Source organism: Cimex lectularius, unplaced genomic scaffold (genome assembly GCF_000648675.2).
Source record: "Cimex lectularius strain Harlan isolate CLEC.00 unplaced genomic scaffold, Clec_2.1 scaffold108, whole genome shotgun sequence".
NCBI classification, from domain to species: domain Eukaryota; kingdom Metazoa; phylum Arthropoda; class Insecta; order Hemiptera; family Cimicidae; genus Cimex; species Cimex lectularius.
This window is the reverse complement of record NW_019392680.1, coordinates 339,230-358,094: the sequence shown is the minus strand read 5'-3', so window position 1 is coordinate 358,094 and position 18,865 is coordinate 339,230. Positions and strand designations below refer to the sequence as shown.

Sequence of the window (18,865 nt, the reverse complement as noted above, 5' to 3'; positions counted from 1 at the left end):
TATCTTTATCAATTGTAATAGGCGATTTATAAGTTTACAGCCTACAGGAAAGAAACAAGAACGAAAAAGCAGGCCAATTCAGAGGACGAGCAATGCAAAGTTGTAAAACGCAAAAAAAAAAAAAACGATCGAACACTAGTAAAACTAAGAAAACCAAAAGAGTAAAATATTTTTGTTAATTATTGCAATTAAACAAAGGAACTGCGGATTTTAGGTCATTTTTCAAAATCAATTAAAAGTTTACAGTACCAAAGAAATTGTATTTTATTCGTTTTTAATTATATAATTCGAAATTTAGTTTCTTATGGTACTACATTTTACTCATACTTGGTGTATTAGTTTCGAATTGATGAAGTAGCATCTTTTTATTTAAAGTTGAAGTGAAAGCAGATTTTTCAACCAATATTTGTTTTGACAACACCATAAATACCCAACTATAAAAACAAAAGTAAAGAAATCTTTCAAAACACACGCAACACAAACAAAACAGAAGAACAACTAAAACACAACCACACCATACCGTACCAATAGTGTCTGGGTCATAGTGGACACAGAACGAAGCCAATGGGTTCCTACCCCACGAGCATAAAAGAACGAACAGGACTCATAGCAGCAACCTTTTGTAAATGAAGGTTCTACTCACAATTTTTTTTGAAACAATGATCCAGATTTCGAGCATTAAATGCTCATCATCAGGTTGAACGAGTTACAAACACAGTATCTCGACATGAGTTGTAAGTTTGAACCTGCCATCCAACCCGACGCTCCAATGAAAATTTGGTTTTTAATGCTACTCAATTTTGAACGTGCGAAAAACGTGAATTACAATTTATTATTAATTATCCCAATAGATACTGTTAGAAAATAATTTTAAATATTATTTAGGAACATGTTTAAAATAATATCTATTATATTATTTATACACTTATCGTTAGGTTTTTATAATTTCAAATTTCTCAAACCAACCTAGTTTTGTTGAAACTGTGTAAAACGGCTTTTTTTTATTATATGTTTATTTATTTTGTTATTGACAGAAAGTAATACTTTATTCGTCAAGGAGTCAGTACAAGTATAAACACCACGAATAGAAACATAAAAGAAATAATAATAAAAAATTCAGGAAAATGTTAATTTTTGCACTTTTTACGAAAACCTCAAATCGAGCTGTGTCAGGAAATCGTTTCGGAGCGGTACTGCATAGCAATTGATAGGCAATTTTAATAAGATTTCAATTGGTCATCTTCCATTTTGCTAAATTTCTCAACCGTTTTCGAGGTATCTGCGATTTTTGGGAAAAAAGTTTCTAAAAAAGTTTTTTACGTGCTCGTGGAAAAAACCGAGCACTCTCTCTCTACCGATTTTAACTTACCTATTGTTTCAATAAGTTATTCGATGCCAAACTGCCACACAACACTTGTGAAATGGGAAGGAAAAGTTAAATTTTCATGATGAAGGGAAAAAGTGGTTATCGACAGCAGAATTCCGGATCCCAAAAGGTCAATGGAAGACAAAGAGGGAATTGTCTTCCTGAAGGCACTTTTTTGAAAAAGTCCTCAGAATAAATGTTGTAGAAATGTGTGGTGATTAGTGACCGTTAATCGATATTTATTTAGAAATCGTGAGATGCGGTCTGGTGTGATGTAGGTTTCAGAAAAACATTTTCTTTATCGTGCCAACGTTTCGATCTTTATTGAGATCATCTTCAGGGCCTGGGATTTACAAACATTGTTTACATATAACAATTACATTTTGGATGTGGAAAAGTGAATTTATACAATGCAGAATATATTTTTTTTATTTTAATTTTTTTATATTCAATCAAATCCCAGGCCCTGAAGATGATCTCAATAAAGATCGAAACGTTGGCACGATAAAGAAAATGTTTTTCTGAAACCTACATCACACCAGACCGCATCTCACGATTTCTAAATAAACGTTGTAGAGTTGTAGAGCGTAAAATTTCCAAAAACATGACTGTTCAAAATTTGTTCATCCTTGAAAATATCCATGATTTTAAAACTAATAATTCCTTCTATGACGAAATTCTTATAATTTCATAATTCCATAAATTTCATCTTTTATGATCACTCCTTTGAGCGATATTTTTAATATTTCCTTCCCTTTGTGAGGTTTTAACGTTAAAATTTTAAAACGTTTTAGTCATTCCATTAAATTAAATGTAAACACGGTTTGGCCCAAAAATCGCGAATAACTCGAAAACTATTGAGAAAATCGGGCAAATTGGAAAGTGACCAATTTTATTTTATTTTCATTTTATTATTTTATTTATTTGCAGTCGAAACCGGTCAGGTACCCAAGCAAAGGACAGTCAAAAAACCCAAGAAATCATTCATTAAAAATAAATCATATAATTGAAAGCTTATTACAATTTTCAACAATTGATAAAGGTCGTCGCTCCAGGACGATTTCCTAGCACCAGCTCAATTGAAGTTTTTGTAAAAACGTGCAAAAAGCAAAAATTAACCTTTTCCCTAATTTTTTAATTTACTGTTGAATGACTAGGCAAACATCTAAAAGAGCCATCTCGTTAAGCGTTTAAAAAAAAATGAGACCTAGCGCATGTCTGCGGCTTAAAAGGCAGAGAAAATATGCATTTCCAAACTTGGGCGTTTTCTCTCTCTCTCTCTCTCTCTCTCTCTCTCTCTCTCTCGAGAGAGAGAGAGAGAGAGAGAGAGAGAGAGAGAGAGAAATGTAATTTGGGAGATATTCCTATCGACATATTGTTCTGTTTTATGATAAAAGTTAATTTATGTTTTAAGCGTTCATTGTGATTCCATGTTGCACTCACTGATCTGACCCTTTGGTGTGCCAGGACCAGTAGCATTCTTACAAAGCCCAATACCGAACTATATAAAAAATAAATACCTAAGTCCTTATCCACAATCTCACAGAAACATAATAAAGCACAAACATAAATTCCAGACCTCCAAACCTGATATCCCTCCCAAATTAACACAAACCTGCCTACTCTATTAGGCCAATAGTCAATTATATGCCAGCCCCACATAAAAAGCATCAATGCTTCTTGCTAGTATTCTAAAATCCAACTCAAAATTATAAAGAACATTTTGTATTGACAACGGCCAGATAGTTGTAGTAATGATATATAGATGTGGCTTTTCTTCTATAGAGAGTGTTTTGATATGTTTCAAGTAGTCGTTTAAGGATTTTAGATCGACTGTTCAGTTATAATCTCTGAAGCCGAATGTAGGGTTCCAGGTAAGCCTGTCTTTTGTCGAAGTAAAGTTCCCATTAGCAGGCGACATTGGATGTTGATAGAGGAACATATTTTTAGTAGACTAGGGGAACTCATTTATTAGCGTGAAAGAAAGGGGGTTGCTTATAACCCCGCCCCGAGAAATATCAAGTACTCTGGGGCGAGTGTATGACGTCTGGAGAGTAAAAGTAATTTATTAGCGTGAAAGGAAGGGGTTGCTTATAACTCCGCCCCCAGGAATATCGAGTACTCTGGGGGAGTGAATGTGATCAGACATCTATGTTTGTGGTGATGTTATATATGTGTTGTATGTTTTGTTTCTATTCTCAATTTGCCAATCTGAGGTTCACACGAGAGACTAGCATTCTAGAATATCAACGTAGTACATATCTGAAATCAGAGAGTCAGTAACTAGATCGAGACGCTCAAATGGCTGCCGTTTAAAACAAAATATGCGCGAAAGAAAAGAAAAAAAAGGAAAACACGCAGAGGGCCGGCGATGACCTCAGCTATTTGTCGGCCCTTAAACTTCCCACTTATATACTAGGGGAGAAATAATACGACGAAGGGGGAAAGATATTTGCTGGGATTTGGTTTCGTTGAGTTCGATCTCCGTTTCTTGAACCATTCTTCAGATCAGGATAGATATCCTGGAAGTTTCTGAAGACCACTACTGGTTCTGGATTTGCTGAAAGTGTGGTGGTATGGTCTGCCTATGGGATTGGAATGGATAAAGAAAAACTAACTGCAAATATAAAAAGTGAGAAAAATATATTTTAAAGAAATCACAAATTAAAGATTATGATTTCAATTTTCCGAAGCTGACAGTGCGGTTCTCCATGTCAAAAACCGTGTATACCGTCCTCATGAAGACATCACCGAGAATCCAGGATTTGGCTCTATTCATAGGGGAAAATGCTGGGACGCATACATCTCCTACCCTTTCTTTGAACTGTAGGATAAAATGCATAATAAATGTACACGCTTTGACGTTGATTAATTAAAAATTTACCTTAATGACGTAGTCGGACGATTTCAGCGGGTATTTTACACCACCAATGGTAATATTAACAGTGGGTAAGTCGTCCAATTTGTCACAATCGACCTGTAAATCAAATCAAATTATATTCACTGCTGTTAAGGAAAAAAGGAAAAATGAACTTACAGCCGATACACCGAGTTGTTTGACGAATACCGCTCCGATCTTTTTATATAATAAGTCGTTTATAACATCAGCCGGGCCGACGATGAAAGACGTACCACTGTCAACTATAGCCTGGCAACCGCTTGTGTACCATTTACGGTCTTCGCTTTCGATACTACCAAGAAAAATATAAATTATTTAAAATCGAAATTCGACATGAAAAATGCTACTCACCCGTCGATTTTGACTTTCCAGAAGCGGTCAGAAGTTATATTAAATGATTTGAGAGTTTTTACGTCAACTTTATCTTCATTAACACCTCCAAAGACCAGTTCTCCTCCAACCTCGTCATCAGGATTTCTAAAACATGCAAAATCTTGAATATGAATGAATTGTACGAGCGAGTGGACAAATTACAATTACCTTCCGAGGTAGAAGGAGAATTTCCCTTTTTCTACTAGGCCCTGTCTCATCATGTTGACAAATGGCGGTACGACATCCTGAACCGATAGAGATTGAAAACTAAGACCAAAGATTCCGTCGAATTGAGCCCAACCAAAAGGTGCTTGCGTTTCTAATGTCGTTTCCCCAAACTCTTGGTTCCGTACACTCATATTTCCAATCTAAAATAATCGTACTCGGTTAGTTCAAATGGGCGAGGGGAAAATAACACGTTAAATTTTGAACTTTTTCCGTGTGGTCTGCGGGTTGATAAAACAATAATTTAGTCATTATCGGTCAATTTGGTCTACCTTTCATTTCTGTGTTGGTCTGTCAGACATAATGAAGATTAAAAAATGACGAAACTCGTTTGACATACCAACCCAGCCAGGATAGTAGACCAAAATAGTAAGTATCAAATTACATATAATTTCTTTTCTTGAATGCTGTAGTTGCTTAGTAAGTATGAAGTACTACTTTGTATCATTGCAATAATTGTTGCCCTTTAGGAACAGTTGAAAACGAAAAAGCTATATACGTTTGTATATTAAAAAGGGTATTAGGTTTCTGACAATTACAAATATTTTACAGCTTTATCATTGATTAAATAAATATATTATACTCACGGTTAATGTATCTTGGGCCAAGTATCCAGCTACAGCTCCGGTCCAGTATGCGATCTGGAATGTTTTACCCGTTAATTGGTGAGTCGAAGACTTATGATCGTAAAAGCCGATCCCTAAAAATCAATTAGAAATGATGTACACTACGTAAACTCTTAGAAAAGATTTGATGGGAAACGTACTGCATACGTTCCGGCTTTTGCAATACGACGATGGAATCCAAAGTTTTGAAGATCCCGTGTCGAAGACTACGGTGAAATTTTGAGGTGGCGTGCCCAATGAGATTGTCCCGTAGTAAGCAGTCTGGAAATATATATCAATTACTAAAATAAACGTTGCAATACAAATAAGTACGTATATATTATGCAAGAAAATTATTTTTCGTCAACGTACGTTCAAATTGGTTTGTAGATCCTCTTTCGTGTTTTTATTATTCAAAAACAAATATTTTTTTAGACGATGCTGGTATTTCATTAAATTCTCAAGTGAAGTCAACCGATCCTTGTTTTGAAGCCTCTTTTGCAGAGACACCCTACAAACAAGAAGAAAAAAGTCAGTCCATTTGACTATTTCCGCTTTTTCCCGTTCAATTATCCCTTATCAACATTAAATTACTAATAAATCCATTATTTCTTGGTGCGATTGACCAAATAACTTTTAATTCATCTTTTTATGTAAGGTGGTACTGGTTGAAATGAAAAAGCTAGTGTCACGAGCGGGATTCGAACCCACCGTTGAGATGGGGAGTTGGTGTCCGAGTTGATCGAAGTCCAAATAGCTCAAGTGGTCAGTGCAGCGGCGTATTTCGCCGAAGGTCGTGGGTTCGAATTCCGCTCGTGACACTAGCTTTTTCATTTCAACCAATACAACATAAACAACATAAAAAGATTAATTAATTGAAATTAAATTAACTTTTTAAATAGTAAATTAACTCTTTTTCAACGTAAAATTAACACTTTTAACTTCAAATTAACCTCTTTTTTAAATCATTCAAAAAAATAAAATAATTGCTCTAAGTAACTAGATGGAAATAGATGACAAGTAAAATTAAAAATTACATGAAATTAAATGTTATAAATTGTGCTTACAAAAACATTTCCATTTTAAAAAAATAAATTTATCTGCACTATTTTTTACAAAATAAATATTTAGACGTTCGGGAATTTACACCCATCATGTACAAATAATCTTTTAGTTAATGTAACTTTTCATTATTTTTAGTTTTATTAAAAGACTTTGGCTAATTGTTCATTTGATGACAGGCTGCATGACCATGATTGAAACTACGTCTGTTACATAGCCCAAGTCCTGGGTGTGCCGAGCTTTACCATCCACGATGGAGTAAATCGGTTTAGGCCACCGGAAATTCGATCGAAGATGTAATGGACGATCGCGATGTATGACGGACGATCGTTTCATTGATCTCACCGCACTACAGAACCGTCATTTAACGGCTTCTATGATAGGTAGTCAACTGCAAACATGATGTAAGGCTGAGCTCTACAACCGTCATCATCAAATGTCTTCGTGAAAATAACCTGATCTCTTAACGTCCCGCATCAAGTTCTCTACGGGGGGGGAATCGAGTAGAAAGGCGGCTATTTGCAAGTGAGCATCTCCCTTGGACACGTGAACAATGGGGAAGGGTTGTCTCATCACAGATGAGTGCCAGTTTGGTTTGTGGCAATCAGGTGACCATGTGACATGCGTACATCACAGCCTTTCAAAGACAGTCAGTCAGTTGTGGTATAGGGTGGGATCAACGTCCATGTCCGTTCCGAACTGATGAACAGATGGATCTCTGGCTGCTCTAAGTTTCTTTAGGAAGATGTGGTTCCATTCGATCAAAAAAATTGGTTCAATGTGTATTTACAGCTATCAAACAAAATTACAATATTTATCAATGGTTACCGGTTAATGTTGTGAAAGTGCCGTATTAGCCGCAAAAAATGTCAATTTCATTAATATCAACCTTCAACATAAATTATTATTTGGGGATCGAGAAGAGCGGTCTGGTGTGACGTTAGAAAAAACATGTTCTTTATCATGCCAACGTTTCCATCTTATCGAAATCATCAGGGCCTTGTGTTGTCTGCATTTCAACAAAAATGTTCTCTGAAGGAGGAACATATGGACACCAAGCAAAGAGTATTCTGAAGGATATCGCCAATACTGAGAAGAAACTTGTATCGACTATCAATCAGAGAACTTTTTTGTTGTCATTGGCTAACGGTCTTAAACACCACACACTTCAACATAAGTATAAAGATTTTACGGTTGAAGACATTCAGCATAGACTTCGTATAAGATATTTAAATCATAACATGCAACTCATACCATAAATGTATAATGAAGCATCAGTTTTGACTAAAGACAAGTGTTTGGTAATCGTTAATTTGTCACAGCTGGGACCACCAAATGGAATAGTTCATGAATATTTGATATTGAATTACCACGTGAAACAACTTCAACATCAACGAATTAAGTATATTTGTATAATCAAATATTCAAAAATTACGTCAACAACAAAAACATGTTTATTATGCGATAAGACGAGCAACAACTGATGAAAGTGGTGTACGTTAGATGCACCAGTGGCAAAGGAAAAACATTTCTTATTTCAATAGTACTGGTAACCTACATGCACAACATAATATCGTATGGGAATCGCACCCTCAAGTATTGTAGAACATCATATTCAGCTCTCAAATAGATATTCAAAAGACAAAACAGCGTAACAACAACTTGCAACATTTCAGAAATATTAGGAATGAGTAAAGTACTCCAACCAATGCATGATAATTATTTGGGACGAACGCATAATGGCTGTAAAAGCTAATGAACTAAATGAGTTTTTAAAATCGTCAAATTGGACGACAATCATGCGTGTTCAGTTACGAAACGATCCTTCTGCAGAACATTTTGCGATACAATTATTGCACATTGAAAATTGGAAAATTACAATTATAGAAACAACAAGGGTACATTAAATTACCAACCGATTTTTACAGACTTACACACAAGAAAAATTGGTTCAATACGTATCTGCAGATATGAAACAAAATTACAAAAGTCATCATAATATCAGCATTCAACACTTGTTACCAGGAGAAAGAACTACTTCCAAATTAATAGATACTGTTACGGATCAAAATGAAGCAAAAAAATTATCCAAATAAATTCTTAAATTAACTTGATCTATTTGGATTGCCACCATACACGATCAGAAATTTGGTGTTCCTATCATTCTTCTTAGACATATTGACCCACCTGTCTTTGCATTGGTCTCAGATTAGCGATTAAAAGATTATTAAATGTGAACGCAGCAATAATTTTCATTGGCACAATTTAAACAAGAGGATGTGGTGATACCACCTAAATCAATTGCATCATGCAGTATGCCATTCCTAATCAAACGATTGCAATTTGCAATTTGCTTTTGCAATAACGATAAAGAAATCACAAGGTAAATCATTGAAAAAATTGAATTTGGATAATCCATGTTTTTTTCATAGAATTGTACGTTGCATACAGGAAAATCAAGGGATTTTTTTGTACATATGACAAATGGAATCACCAAACACGTGTTTGGTGAATCAAAAATCACCGAGAGCAGTGCTATGAACTTCAATGTTGAATTTATCGGTAACTACAATTTATAAAGTGTAAAATAAAACTCTTTATTATCCCCCGGGTAACGCCGAATAGTACAGCTAGTAAAATATAAAAATAAAGAATCCTTCTTTTAATTTTACAATTTTTTAAAATATAAAATAATTTGGCTCATATATATAAGAGACTGTATGAAAATTAATTACAAAATTAAAAGTTATATAAAATGAAATATTAAAATAACGTTAATCCATATTTGCGTAGAGGTCGTAATTGACCATATTAATCATTTCAATAAATTATTCTTTTTATCTAAAGTTTTTGATTAAGATGAAAAATTAGTGTCAGCGGGATTCGAACACTCGACTTTGGGCTCAATCGTCGCTGATCTAACTTCTGGGTTACGATAGCTCAGGTGGTAGAGCAGCGACGTATTGAGCCGAAAGTCGTTTGTTCGAATCCCTCTCTTGAGAGTAATTTTTCATCTCAACCAAAATCTTAGATAAAAAATAGTTAATTGGATTAAAATAAAGGATTATGCTTGTAAACATGAAGGTTAACAATTTCTTAACCAAATTGAAATATACTTTTAGTGTTAATTTTATATATTATAAATGTTGATTGCAATTTTCATATATTTTTTAAGAACCTATTTAATTGATATTAAAAATCTCAAATTAAAGTGTTTGTACATATTTTAATCTTTAATGACAATTAAATTTCATATGGTTTCATATACATATAATTGCCAGATTATTTTTTTTTTCACATGTATGTATGTATTTTACTTTACGTGCTTACTTTTCATACCATCTCATAGGTTTTTGATTTAAAAAAAAAACGGATAATTTGAAATTAAAAAGGAGTAACTTGACAGAATAAGCCTATATAAGTGTGCATAGCAAAACCAATTTAGTAAGGCGAAAATTAAACTAATTTTATTTCTAGATTAAATGACATGTTTGTAAATTGCTATCAGAAAACAAATTATGTTGATTTTTAAAACTAAATCTAATTACCTGACCACAGCTTCGCTGTGGACGTAAAGGAGTGCCAGCAGTAGTGATAGGCAGATCGTATATTTCATTTTGAACTGACGAAATGGCTATTACAGACAGTATTTATACTCGCAGACCTACACAAATTTAATCGCTTCAATTCTTGAGAGGTTCTTAAACCCATTGATGATAAAAGTGATTTCACTATTGCGTGTGAAATTTGGTGTAAGATGAGTAATTTTTTTTAATACTCGGATTTTTTCTAGTCTGGGAAATACTTAATGAAATTCGTCGAATTTTTGTCTTTGTGTGTTTTATATAATTTTTTGTTTTTTTCGAAGTTCATTTACAAAACCTTAAAATATAATTGGGTATAAGGTGAGATAAATAAAATAATAGAGTAGGTTCCAATTGTTTTTCGAATTAAAAAAACAAAAATTGAAAATCAATGTTATGAGGTTCATATAAATGACCATTTTTTCTTTACGAATTCTGGGTTCTTTGCATTTTCCATTTTTTCCCACTTTACACATAGGTAGAATTGATCCGTTTGGGGACAGTCACCGAAAATCCGTGTTCGTTAACGAAAACCGGTCCTGACCGGGGTTCCTGATTATTCCAATTAGACATCCCTAGGTCCCAGTTCATTAACTTTACTTCCTCCTCTCCTCTGCCGACCTTTCGGACCCCAGTATTGAATCAAATTTCCAACTTTTGCCTCTATTGTTCCATTGTACAATCATGGAGGCCATCCTTTCGCCATGGAGCACAATTTCCATTTATGTACGGTCATACCTCTTTAATATATATTACCACCGATCAATACAACAATTTCCACTCAAATGCCTACTGAAATTACAATACATCCTTCTATTGTATAATGGTCTTTTAGTTTAATTTTTTTTTTCATTTTATCATTTGAAAACCTTTTAATGTTTTTAATACAGGCGAATCCGAAGAATTTTCTCTGACAATCAGGCAGCAATTACCTTCTTAGCCTCATGCGAGGTAATGGTCAAAGCGTATGGAATTGCATGGCATCACTGGCAGGAGTCAGTAACATACTGCCCTGACATTGACATGGGTCCGAGGGCATTCGGGACATAGAGGCAATGAGCAAGTTGGACATGTTGGCCCAAACACGAGCCAATATAAATTTTCTATGCCTTGAACCTTGTGTTCGCAAAAAAGGATATACTTAAAAATGAATCCTCAATGAGTGAGCCACCTCAGGCAAGAGGCACGTGAAGATGTTCATAGAAGGACCATCCTCGAGATTTACAAAGGAATTACTGGAACCGCGACAGAACCAGTATGGTTCGACTTCTGACTTCTGCTGCCTAGGAAGGCATATGCACCGGTTAGGAGTACAGACTAAAATTACACTGCGCAGGTATTTCCAGAAAGAATAGGAAACTGCAGAACACGTTTGATTTTTTTGTGAGGTTCGATGTAGATGTAGATTCTTCTGGGAGAGGAAAAGAAGCCAGGAAGAATCCTCACTTCGGATCCACAGGCAAGGTTGACTAACAACCTGAAGCTGGCCAGTGAGTTAAATAAAAAAATAGGAAAAATAGAACAGAATAGGTCTTCTCAGTTCTAGGTGCAGAAAGCCTTGCGGCCTCTTTCATGCCTATCCCTACAGCAAGGCAGTTGAACGTTTTTCTGTTTAAGCTACATAGAATGTAAAAACATAAATAAGTAACTATGTAAGCGAGGAAAAATATAAGCATGTCAACAATACTAGATAAATGTTCACATTGAATTTACAGTTTTTGCACCCATAATGAAAAGCGTGCTAATTTTGTACGGAATGTCAGTTATTTTAAGTGAGGTATTATTTTAGAAAAATCTAGTTTTTAGATCATAGCGTTCAGTTAATTAAATTTAAGGCCTAGTTAGGTAATAAAAGGGTATAGTTACAAACTTACATTTACTGCACTTAATTATTAAATTGAGCCGTACGATAAAACGTTGTTTTCAAATGAACAAACGTGTATATTTATAGCCAATTTGTTAAACATTCCTATTGTGAATTCACTTTGATGTTATAATTGTTATTAGGGTAGCATCTGTCGGGAAAATCAATTTAGGTGAACTGCAATTAAGCAGGGCTTAATCAGGTCATTCTGAATATCGGCGTTGACGCATTTCACATACTTTGATATTGTGCGGTTCGTTACGAAAACGGTGAAGTACAAATATTAATACGTAAAAACTCACTGCGGTCATTAGTCAAGCAGGGCGGTTTTGGGCCTTAACTGAAACAACCACACTGGACAATAGCCGCTACAGTGGGCTCATGTATTTCTCAGAGTTCTAGTTGGAGCTGTTAACGAACCGCAACAACCTTTGTTGCAATACAACAATAACGAAATTCTGACAAGAATGACTTTTACGCTATTTCTCAATTATAGTCGTTTTGAATTCCAAATTTTTACTTTACAAGACGTAATTTAATTTTTATGTATAATTACATTCTTAAAAAAATATTATTGTTTGAAATATTCTGTTACCTTCATCGAGAAAACGTATTTGAATATATGACAGTGACGAATGCATCTTTACATATTTCTTGTCTTATAATTATGTTCGTATTTATTAGCAAGAAAGTTGGTTGAATGAGTTTGAATGAAAATAGGCTGCTCGATGGAGTATTTAATTACCTTGACGGCCTATTACTTACGTTTAGTTATTAGTGAATGGTATGAATTTCGAGTTGTCATTGGCGGAATATTGAGTACCCGATGGCTCCAATATGTTTTCAATGAAATGTGGACTTTTGTTCAATATGCTTGTTAATATTTTAGCATGCATATATCAGTGTGAATGGTTGACGAATAACTGTACTTATCTGCGAGTATGATGATGATGATGGATGTTTCGAACGATGGTCGGTTACCATAGAAATATAGAGTACAATGGTATCCCGTCATGTAATACGTGATAATGTGCAAGAGGTGTATCCCAGGTCTAAGAAGATAGAAGATAAATAATGCAAAAGAAAAACAAGTGAAAAACATAACTTAGAGACTATGACCCTGCTGTTTGTCAGAATAAAAAGTAAAAATGTGCTTTAGCATTACTGGTGATTTTAAAACAACACGTACAGCCCCAAAAAAAGGAAAATCAGATTGCCACCCCGATGATGGTCGTCTCAAAAGATGACGGCGATCCAAGAAATAAAAATTCATCGAAAAACAATTGCATGCCATAACAAAATTATGGGCAACAATTTCACACGAAATGTATCTTTACACCACAAGAATAGCACCACACTTTATATGAGTATGAAATATTTGGATTAAAATGTATATTATTTACATATGCGTTCTATAATTTTTTTTCTAATCAACTATGCTTTGTAATTTACACCGGCCCTGAAGTTGAGCCGAATAAAGGTTGAAACGTCGGAAATAAAATGAAAACGGTGTATTATAAATTACTTTATTCCTTACCGCTCCTGACTACTTCAACAAATTATTACTTCTAATAACGTTTAGTCTGAATAAAATCCAGATGATGAAGAGTAACCAGGAAAAGGGAGTGGTTTAGGTCCCTTAAACACTTAAGCATCCTGGCTTATTGTACTTTCCTAAATTCGTTCAGCAAAATCGACTCAATCCGTCTCTCAAGAAGTACAGTAACCCAGGCTATGTCTCCATTAAGCGGTTGCGTACCATTCGAAGATGATATGGTCGTACAAATCCTGCTCTGGGCAGTATGTCTGCTATTTCGTTACCCAACATTCCCTTGAGTCCTGGTTCCGACTATATCATCAGGTTGTTGTGTTTCCTCAGGTTTTGTACATTTTCCATGATTTTCACTGAATTATTTTCATGTGATTTTTTCACATGTTGTTGCTTTAATAGCTTCTTGGCTATCCGATCGTCCCAAAGGATGAAAAATTTTTTTTGTGTAAACTCTTTTATAATTTTCTAAGGCAGACGCATTGATGTCAGCTTGAAAGACCTATGTATATTTTCCTAATGGGTCTGATTGCACATGTCTCGGGCTAGTACAAAACATGAATGATCCGGTTCCTTCGATTGTTTTGGAGCCATCTGTATACCGTATCATTGTATCTGATTCCTTCCCGAATTCTTCTTACCCCCACTTTGTAGTCTGTTGATCTTATAAAGAGTGTTTCCGGGATCTTGTAGCCATTTTTAAGAATAGGTGTCTGATTTAATTGATTATTGGCATGTGCCCGAAGAGTTTAGTTCTCATTCAGTTAGGGTGTTTCTGGAGCCTAAATAAGCTTTTCCTGGCATCTTCCAGTAAAAATATTTCCAGGTAGGTTTAGTAGGGTTTCTAGTGCAATTGAGTTGCTTTCATTGCCCCTGTTTTACATAGGTTTGCCAGTTTTTGTATGTAATGCAGCCTGTTTTTGCCGAGCTGTGGTCTACCAGATTAGTGAGCCATCGGTCTTATTACGTATAAAATCCAGAGGAGTAATGCCATATAAGTGGAACACCAGATATTGCACAAGCCCTATTTTTTGATAAATTTTACTGTATTTCAATTCGTATTTATGAATTTTAATTTTGAAGTGTTCATAAAATGTTTCTTTTTTCAGATAAACTGGGTGATTTTGTTTTGAATACTTTTCATGAATCAATCTCATTAAAATATTTATTTTGAATAGAAACCTTAGCCTAATTCAACGAAACAATTTCATTTAATATGATCGTGCAAAATATGTTCTAATAGTTCGGAAAAATATGATATAACTATATATAACCTAGTAGTTAATTTGAAGTAGAATTAAGTAAAAAAGGCAGGAAACCATATTTTAAAAAAATTGAATTTTTTTCGACTCCAAGGGAACATTGCCATGAACGCTTGGAAATGTGTTAAAAATTCATGTCCTATTTTACGAAAAAAAATTACTAAAATTGGTGATTACTCGTCCTCAGACTCTTCTTAAACTACTTTAAAAAATCACGATAGCTCAAGTGGTAGGGCAGCGGTGTATTTAGCCGAAGGTCGTGGGTTCGAATCCCGCTTGTGACACTGACTTTTTTATCTCAACCAAAACCTAATTAATTGAAAATAATTTATTTGGTCAAGCGGACGCCGAAACCTAACAAATTGTAATTAAACGATAAAATTAAGCATTTTATACATTTTTATTGCATTTTAAAAATGGACTTCCTGTCTAAAAGGCTTAACAAGCATACCCCCCAACAAAGCTTCAAGGCTTGCGAATTTTGTATATACAATGAATTTTAAGACGAAACAGATAGGCCGACACGCTAGAGAAACTGGAAGTGAAAAGCATTAGCTTAAACGCATTAGTGTGAAAACCTGGCCTGTTGAGGTAACAAACAAGCTTTATACTGAAAAGTTCTCCTAGGGTTTAATACGAAATGTCTATTCATGTTTACAAATAGCAATGAAAGACAACTTCAACATTGCCAGTCAAACTCAATGAAACAAAAAAAATCAAAGAGATAGAAAATTTTTAACGTATTTATGTTTTCTGATAATAAATAATATTTATTATCAGAAAACATAAATACGTTAAAATTTTTTTATCTCTTTGATTTTTTTTATTATTTATATTATTTATAACTTATTTTCTTAAAACTTACTTAGACAAACGTTTTTTTATTAGACTCAAATACTTTTACAGTAGAATAAAACAGAAATGGACATTAAAATGACGGCCATAAAATTGCAACAGAAACGCATTAAAAACCAGATTTATATAGTTCATTTGCTACAACGCTAATAGGCTCCGCTATTAAAACAGCAAAGTTTTATATTATCATTTCCTACTAAAAATTAAAAAAAAACATATTTCAAAATGTTATGAACAAGTATATTTTTTGTTCTTTTGTTACACCGTCATTGGGCACCCACCTGCAACTGACATTATCTGATCCGCTGTAGGATCAATCGGTAAACTTCCTCCCAACTTAGCCTATTATGATCGGGTAACTGGTATGTCATATTAGCTACAGAGGATAATATTAAGGAAATAACCCAACTTCCCGAGGGATTTAGGCCGATTAATGGGACAAAATTCAAAGATGTCCGCTCTTGATTATGGAATTTCTTTATAAGTAACTGTATTACCCGAGTAAGCCGGGAAGATAATAAAGAGTTTTAGTTTATACTTTAGTTTTATTAGTTGTAAAAATGAGAAATTTAAAAAGAAAATGTTTATTATCTAATTTAAAAAAAAATTATTGAGTAAAGACAAAAAATTCATAACCAAACAAAACGTAAAAAAGAAATTTTGTCCTGTATTAATACCGAGTATTTCCTTCTCTGGCATGAATCGCTTCCGTTGAACGTTTTTGCATTCCTTGCAAAAGATTTATGGTAAAATCCGGGAAAGGAATTCTTTCCTATGCTTCAAGACTAGCCGTTTCCAATTCTTCCAGTGTGTTATGACCAGGGTTTCGCCGTTTAAGTTGGTCCCAAATTTGTTCGATTGGGTGCAAATCAGGCGTCATTCACAATACGTCCTCCATGGGGCTTGGCATATTCTTGCATTAGCAAGAATCTCTCACCGATGTTGGGGTCACTACTTGTTCATCGATTATGTCTTGTAAGTACCTCTGTGAAGTTAAAAATGTTCCTCGTACAACAACCAATAGGTTGCGGGCGTTTAAGAAATTGCCACCCCAGAACATTAAGACCCACCGTGGAATGCCACTGTAGGAACCCATACAATATGGGGAGTACTTTTTTCCTGAGCGTCTCTATATGAAATTACGCCCAACTGAAAATTCGAGGCCAACCCTAACCTGATCTAAAAAGAGAACTCGTCGTCAATTTTCCAATGTCCAATTTACATGTTCCCGTGCGAATTGAAGCCTGGCCATTTGCGGAGCTATGGTAAAAAATAGTCCACGAGCCGGGTGCTGAAGTTATTTTCATTGAGCCTTCTTCTGGCAGTCCTGGAGAAAATCGAAACATTTTGGACTTGTCTTATCAGATTTCTTATCTGATTTCCCGTAATGCTGCCGTTTCATACAGCCTGATAATAGATGTGTCTATCATCTCTCTCGTCTGTAGACCTAGGTCAACCCTGTCCTGTCTTTCTAGTATGAAGCCCTGTTTTCCTGAAGCGCCGAAGAACACTTCTTTTTGTAGAGTGATTTATACTTAGTCTCCTGAGGACTTTGCGCTGACTGTATCCTTTCTCTAATAATGTTATTACCCTGAGACTCTCCTACTCACTGAAAGGGAAAAAGGTTAACTGAAAGCGATCTTTAGGCGTAGCAGAATGGGTGGACATAATGTTACTTTTTGCGGAGGATTAATCAGTACAAAAGTAAACAAAGTAAGTAAACAAAGCATTATTTATTTTTATTTGTACTACGATAGCTCATAATTACATGTAACGAACGAAGGAAGACAATGGATTTAATTTTAAATAAAGAAATTGATAGGAGCGTTCAATTTTGCTCATCAAGTTTGATATCAATTATTGTATTTATTTAAAATTAGATTATTTTTGTGTTTTGGATTAGATAAATAATTTCTCTATTCAATACAATTGTTGTAATTACTGTTGTTTTCAACTTTAATTTCATTGTAGTGCCATTGGATATACGTACAATGTTTTTGATGATTCTATTTGCCATGCATACAAACAAACCCCTTTATCATCCTACACGTGAGCATGTGATGTATAATTATCCATGAGAAAAACAAGGGTTCTTCAAATTGCAATGATTAACGTTGTAAATTGTTTTCGTTATTGCAAAAGCCAGTTTAATTGAAAATATTAATTGTTTGAATTAGAATAACATATTTGTTGGTGGTATTAGCACTTCTTTGAATTTGCTAATGAATATTCTTCCCTCGATGACATTGTGTAATAATCTTTTTTCTCCAATCGTAACCATTACAATACATTTCTGATATGAATTGCATCTCATGGTTTAAATATTTGTACGAAGTCCATGCTTAATATCTCCCGTGATAAAATCTTTAAATTTTTCTCTTAATTCATTGGATTTGATGATGAACTTGTTGATATGATGATTGCAAAGCGTATTTGATTTGAATGAGCAAAAATTGTTGCATCAGCTTATGAATATACCATTGTGCATCGTTTTCAAGTAAACAATTTTTGACTTGCTTATATGTTTCACACAAAAGACCATAAACTGTTCTTAAATTTTGGAATGTTGTCGGTCGAAACTTCACCAGTAATACTACACTAAAGTTACTACACTTCGGGCATTTCTCTCAATTCTGATGGTTACGCCAGGATATCCGGACGATGAAACAGTGTATTATGTATCTTTATATCAGCAAAACGGATTTCATAGTTTGTGCGATTATAGAGTGTTGGCGTAGTTTTTGCTTTTCAAATTATTTATAAATATAATTGCGCTTTGTTTTTCCGATATTCACTTTTCTCTGTTTGCTGACGATGTCGAGATTTTCAAGTGCATTCGCTCTCCCGCTGATTGCGCATTGGGGCAACACTCGGTTATCTCTTTTCAAGACTGGTGCTCCATTAATACAGTGGTTCTTAACATAAAAAATGTAAATACATTTCATCATAATAGTTTCCTACTATTGTATGGTTATAAGCTAGAAAGTGTCAGTTTAGAATGGTCCAATGCAATCAAAGATTTTGGTATTCTTTTTACTGGTGAGTTTCAACAACCACATAACAACTTTAATAAAAAAAAGGCAAATCAAATTCTTGGTTTTATCACAAGCAATTCAGCAAAGTTCCATAACAGACTAGCCTTAAAAGTCTTACATCAGGGTATGGTGCATACAATATTGGAATATTTCAATACTGTATGGAGGACCTTACTACTTACATAAA

General features: G+C 34.4%; 1 protein-coding gene across 1 annotated transcript; it reads right to left on the bottom strand.

The window, feature by feature from the left end:
* Positions 1-3,992: 3,992 nt before the first annotated feature.
* On the bottom strand, positions 3,993-10,184 carry LOC106668063 (aspartic proteinase A2-like). Its single transcript, XM_024225623.1, has 9 exons — positions 10,078-10,184; positions 5,840-5,978; positions 5,593-5,749; positions 5,450-5,562; positions 4,806-5,005; positions 4,617-4,742; positions 4,404-4,557; positions 4,251-4,343; positions 3,993-4,190 (listed from the first exon to the last, which is right to left on the bottom strand). Exons 1-9 carry the CDS (start codon positions 10,143-10,145, stop codon positions 4,038-4,040), a joined length of 1,203 nt encoding a protein of 400 aa, XP_024081391.1. The 5' UTR covers positions 10,146-10,184; the 3' UTR covers positions 3,993-4,037.
* Between the last annotated feature and the right edge of the window lie 8,681 nt (positions 10,185-18,865).

What these genes read in the sequence shown, in the direction of transcription:
- LOC106668063 (XM_024225623.1), bottom strand. Translation starts at nt 10,145, where the DNA reads ATGAAATATACGATCTGCCTATCACTACTGCTGGCACTCCTTTACGTC. An exon ending in TTCTCCTTCTACCTCGGAAG is followed by an intron (nt 4,743 to 4,805) that starts GTAATTGTAATT and finishes TGCATGTTTTAG; the next exon opens with AAATCCTGATGACGAGGTTG. An exon ending in TGGAAAGTCAAAATCGACGG is followed by an intron (nt 4,558 to 4,616) that starts GTGAGTAGCATT and finishes TTTTCTTGGTAG; the next exon opens with TATCGAAAGCGAAGACCGTA.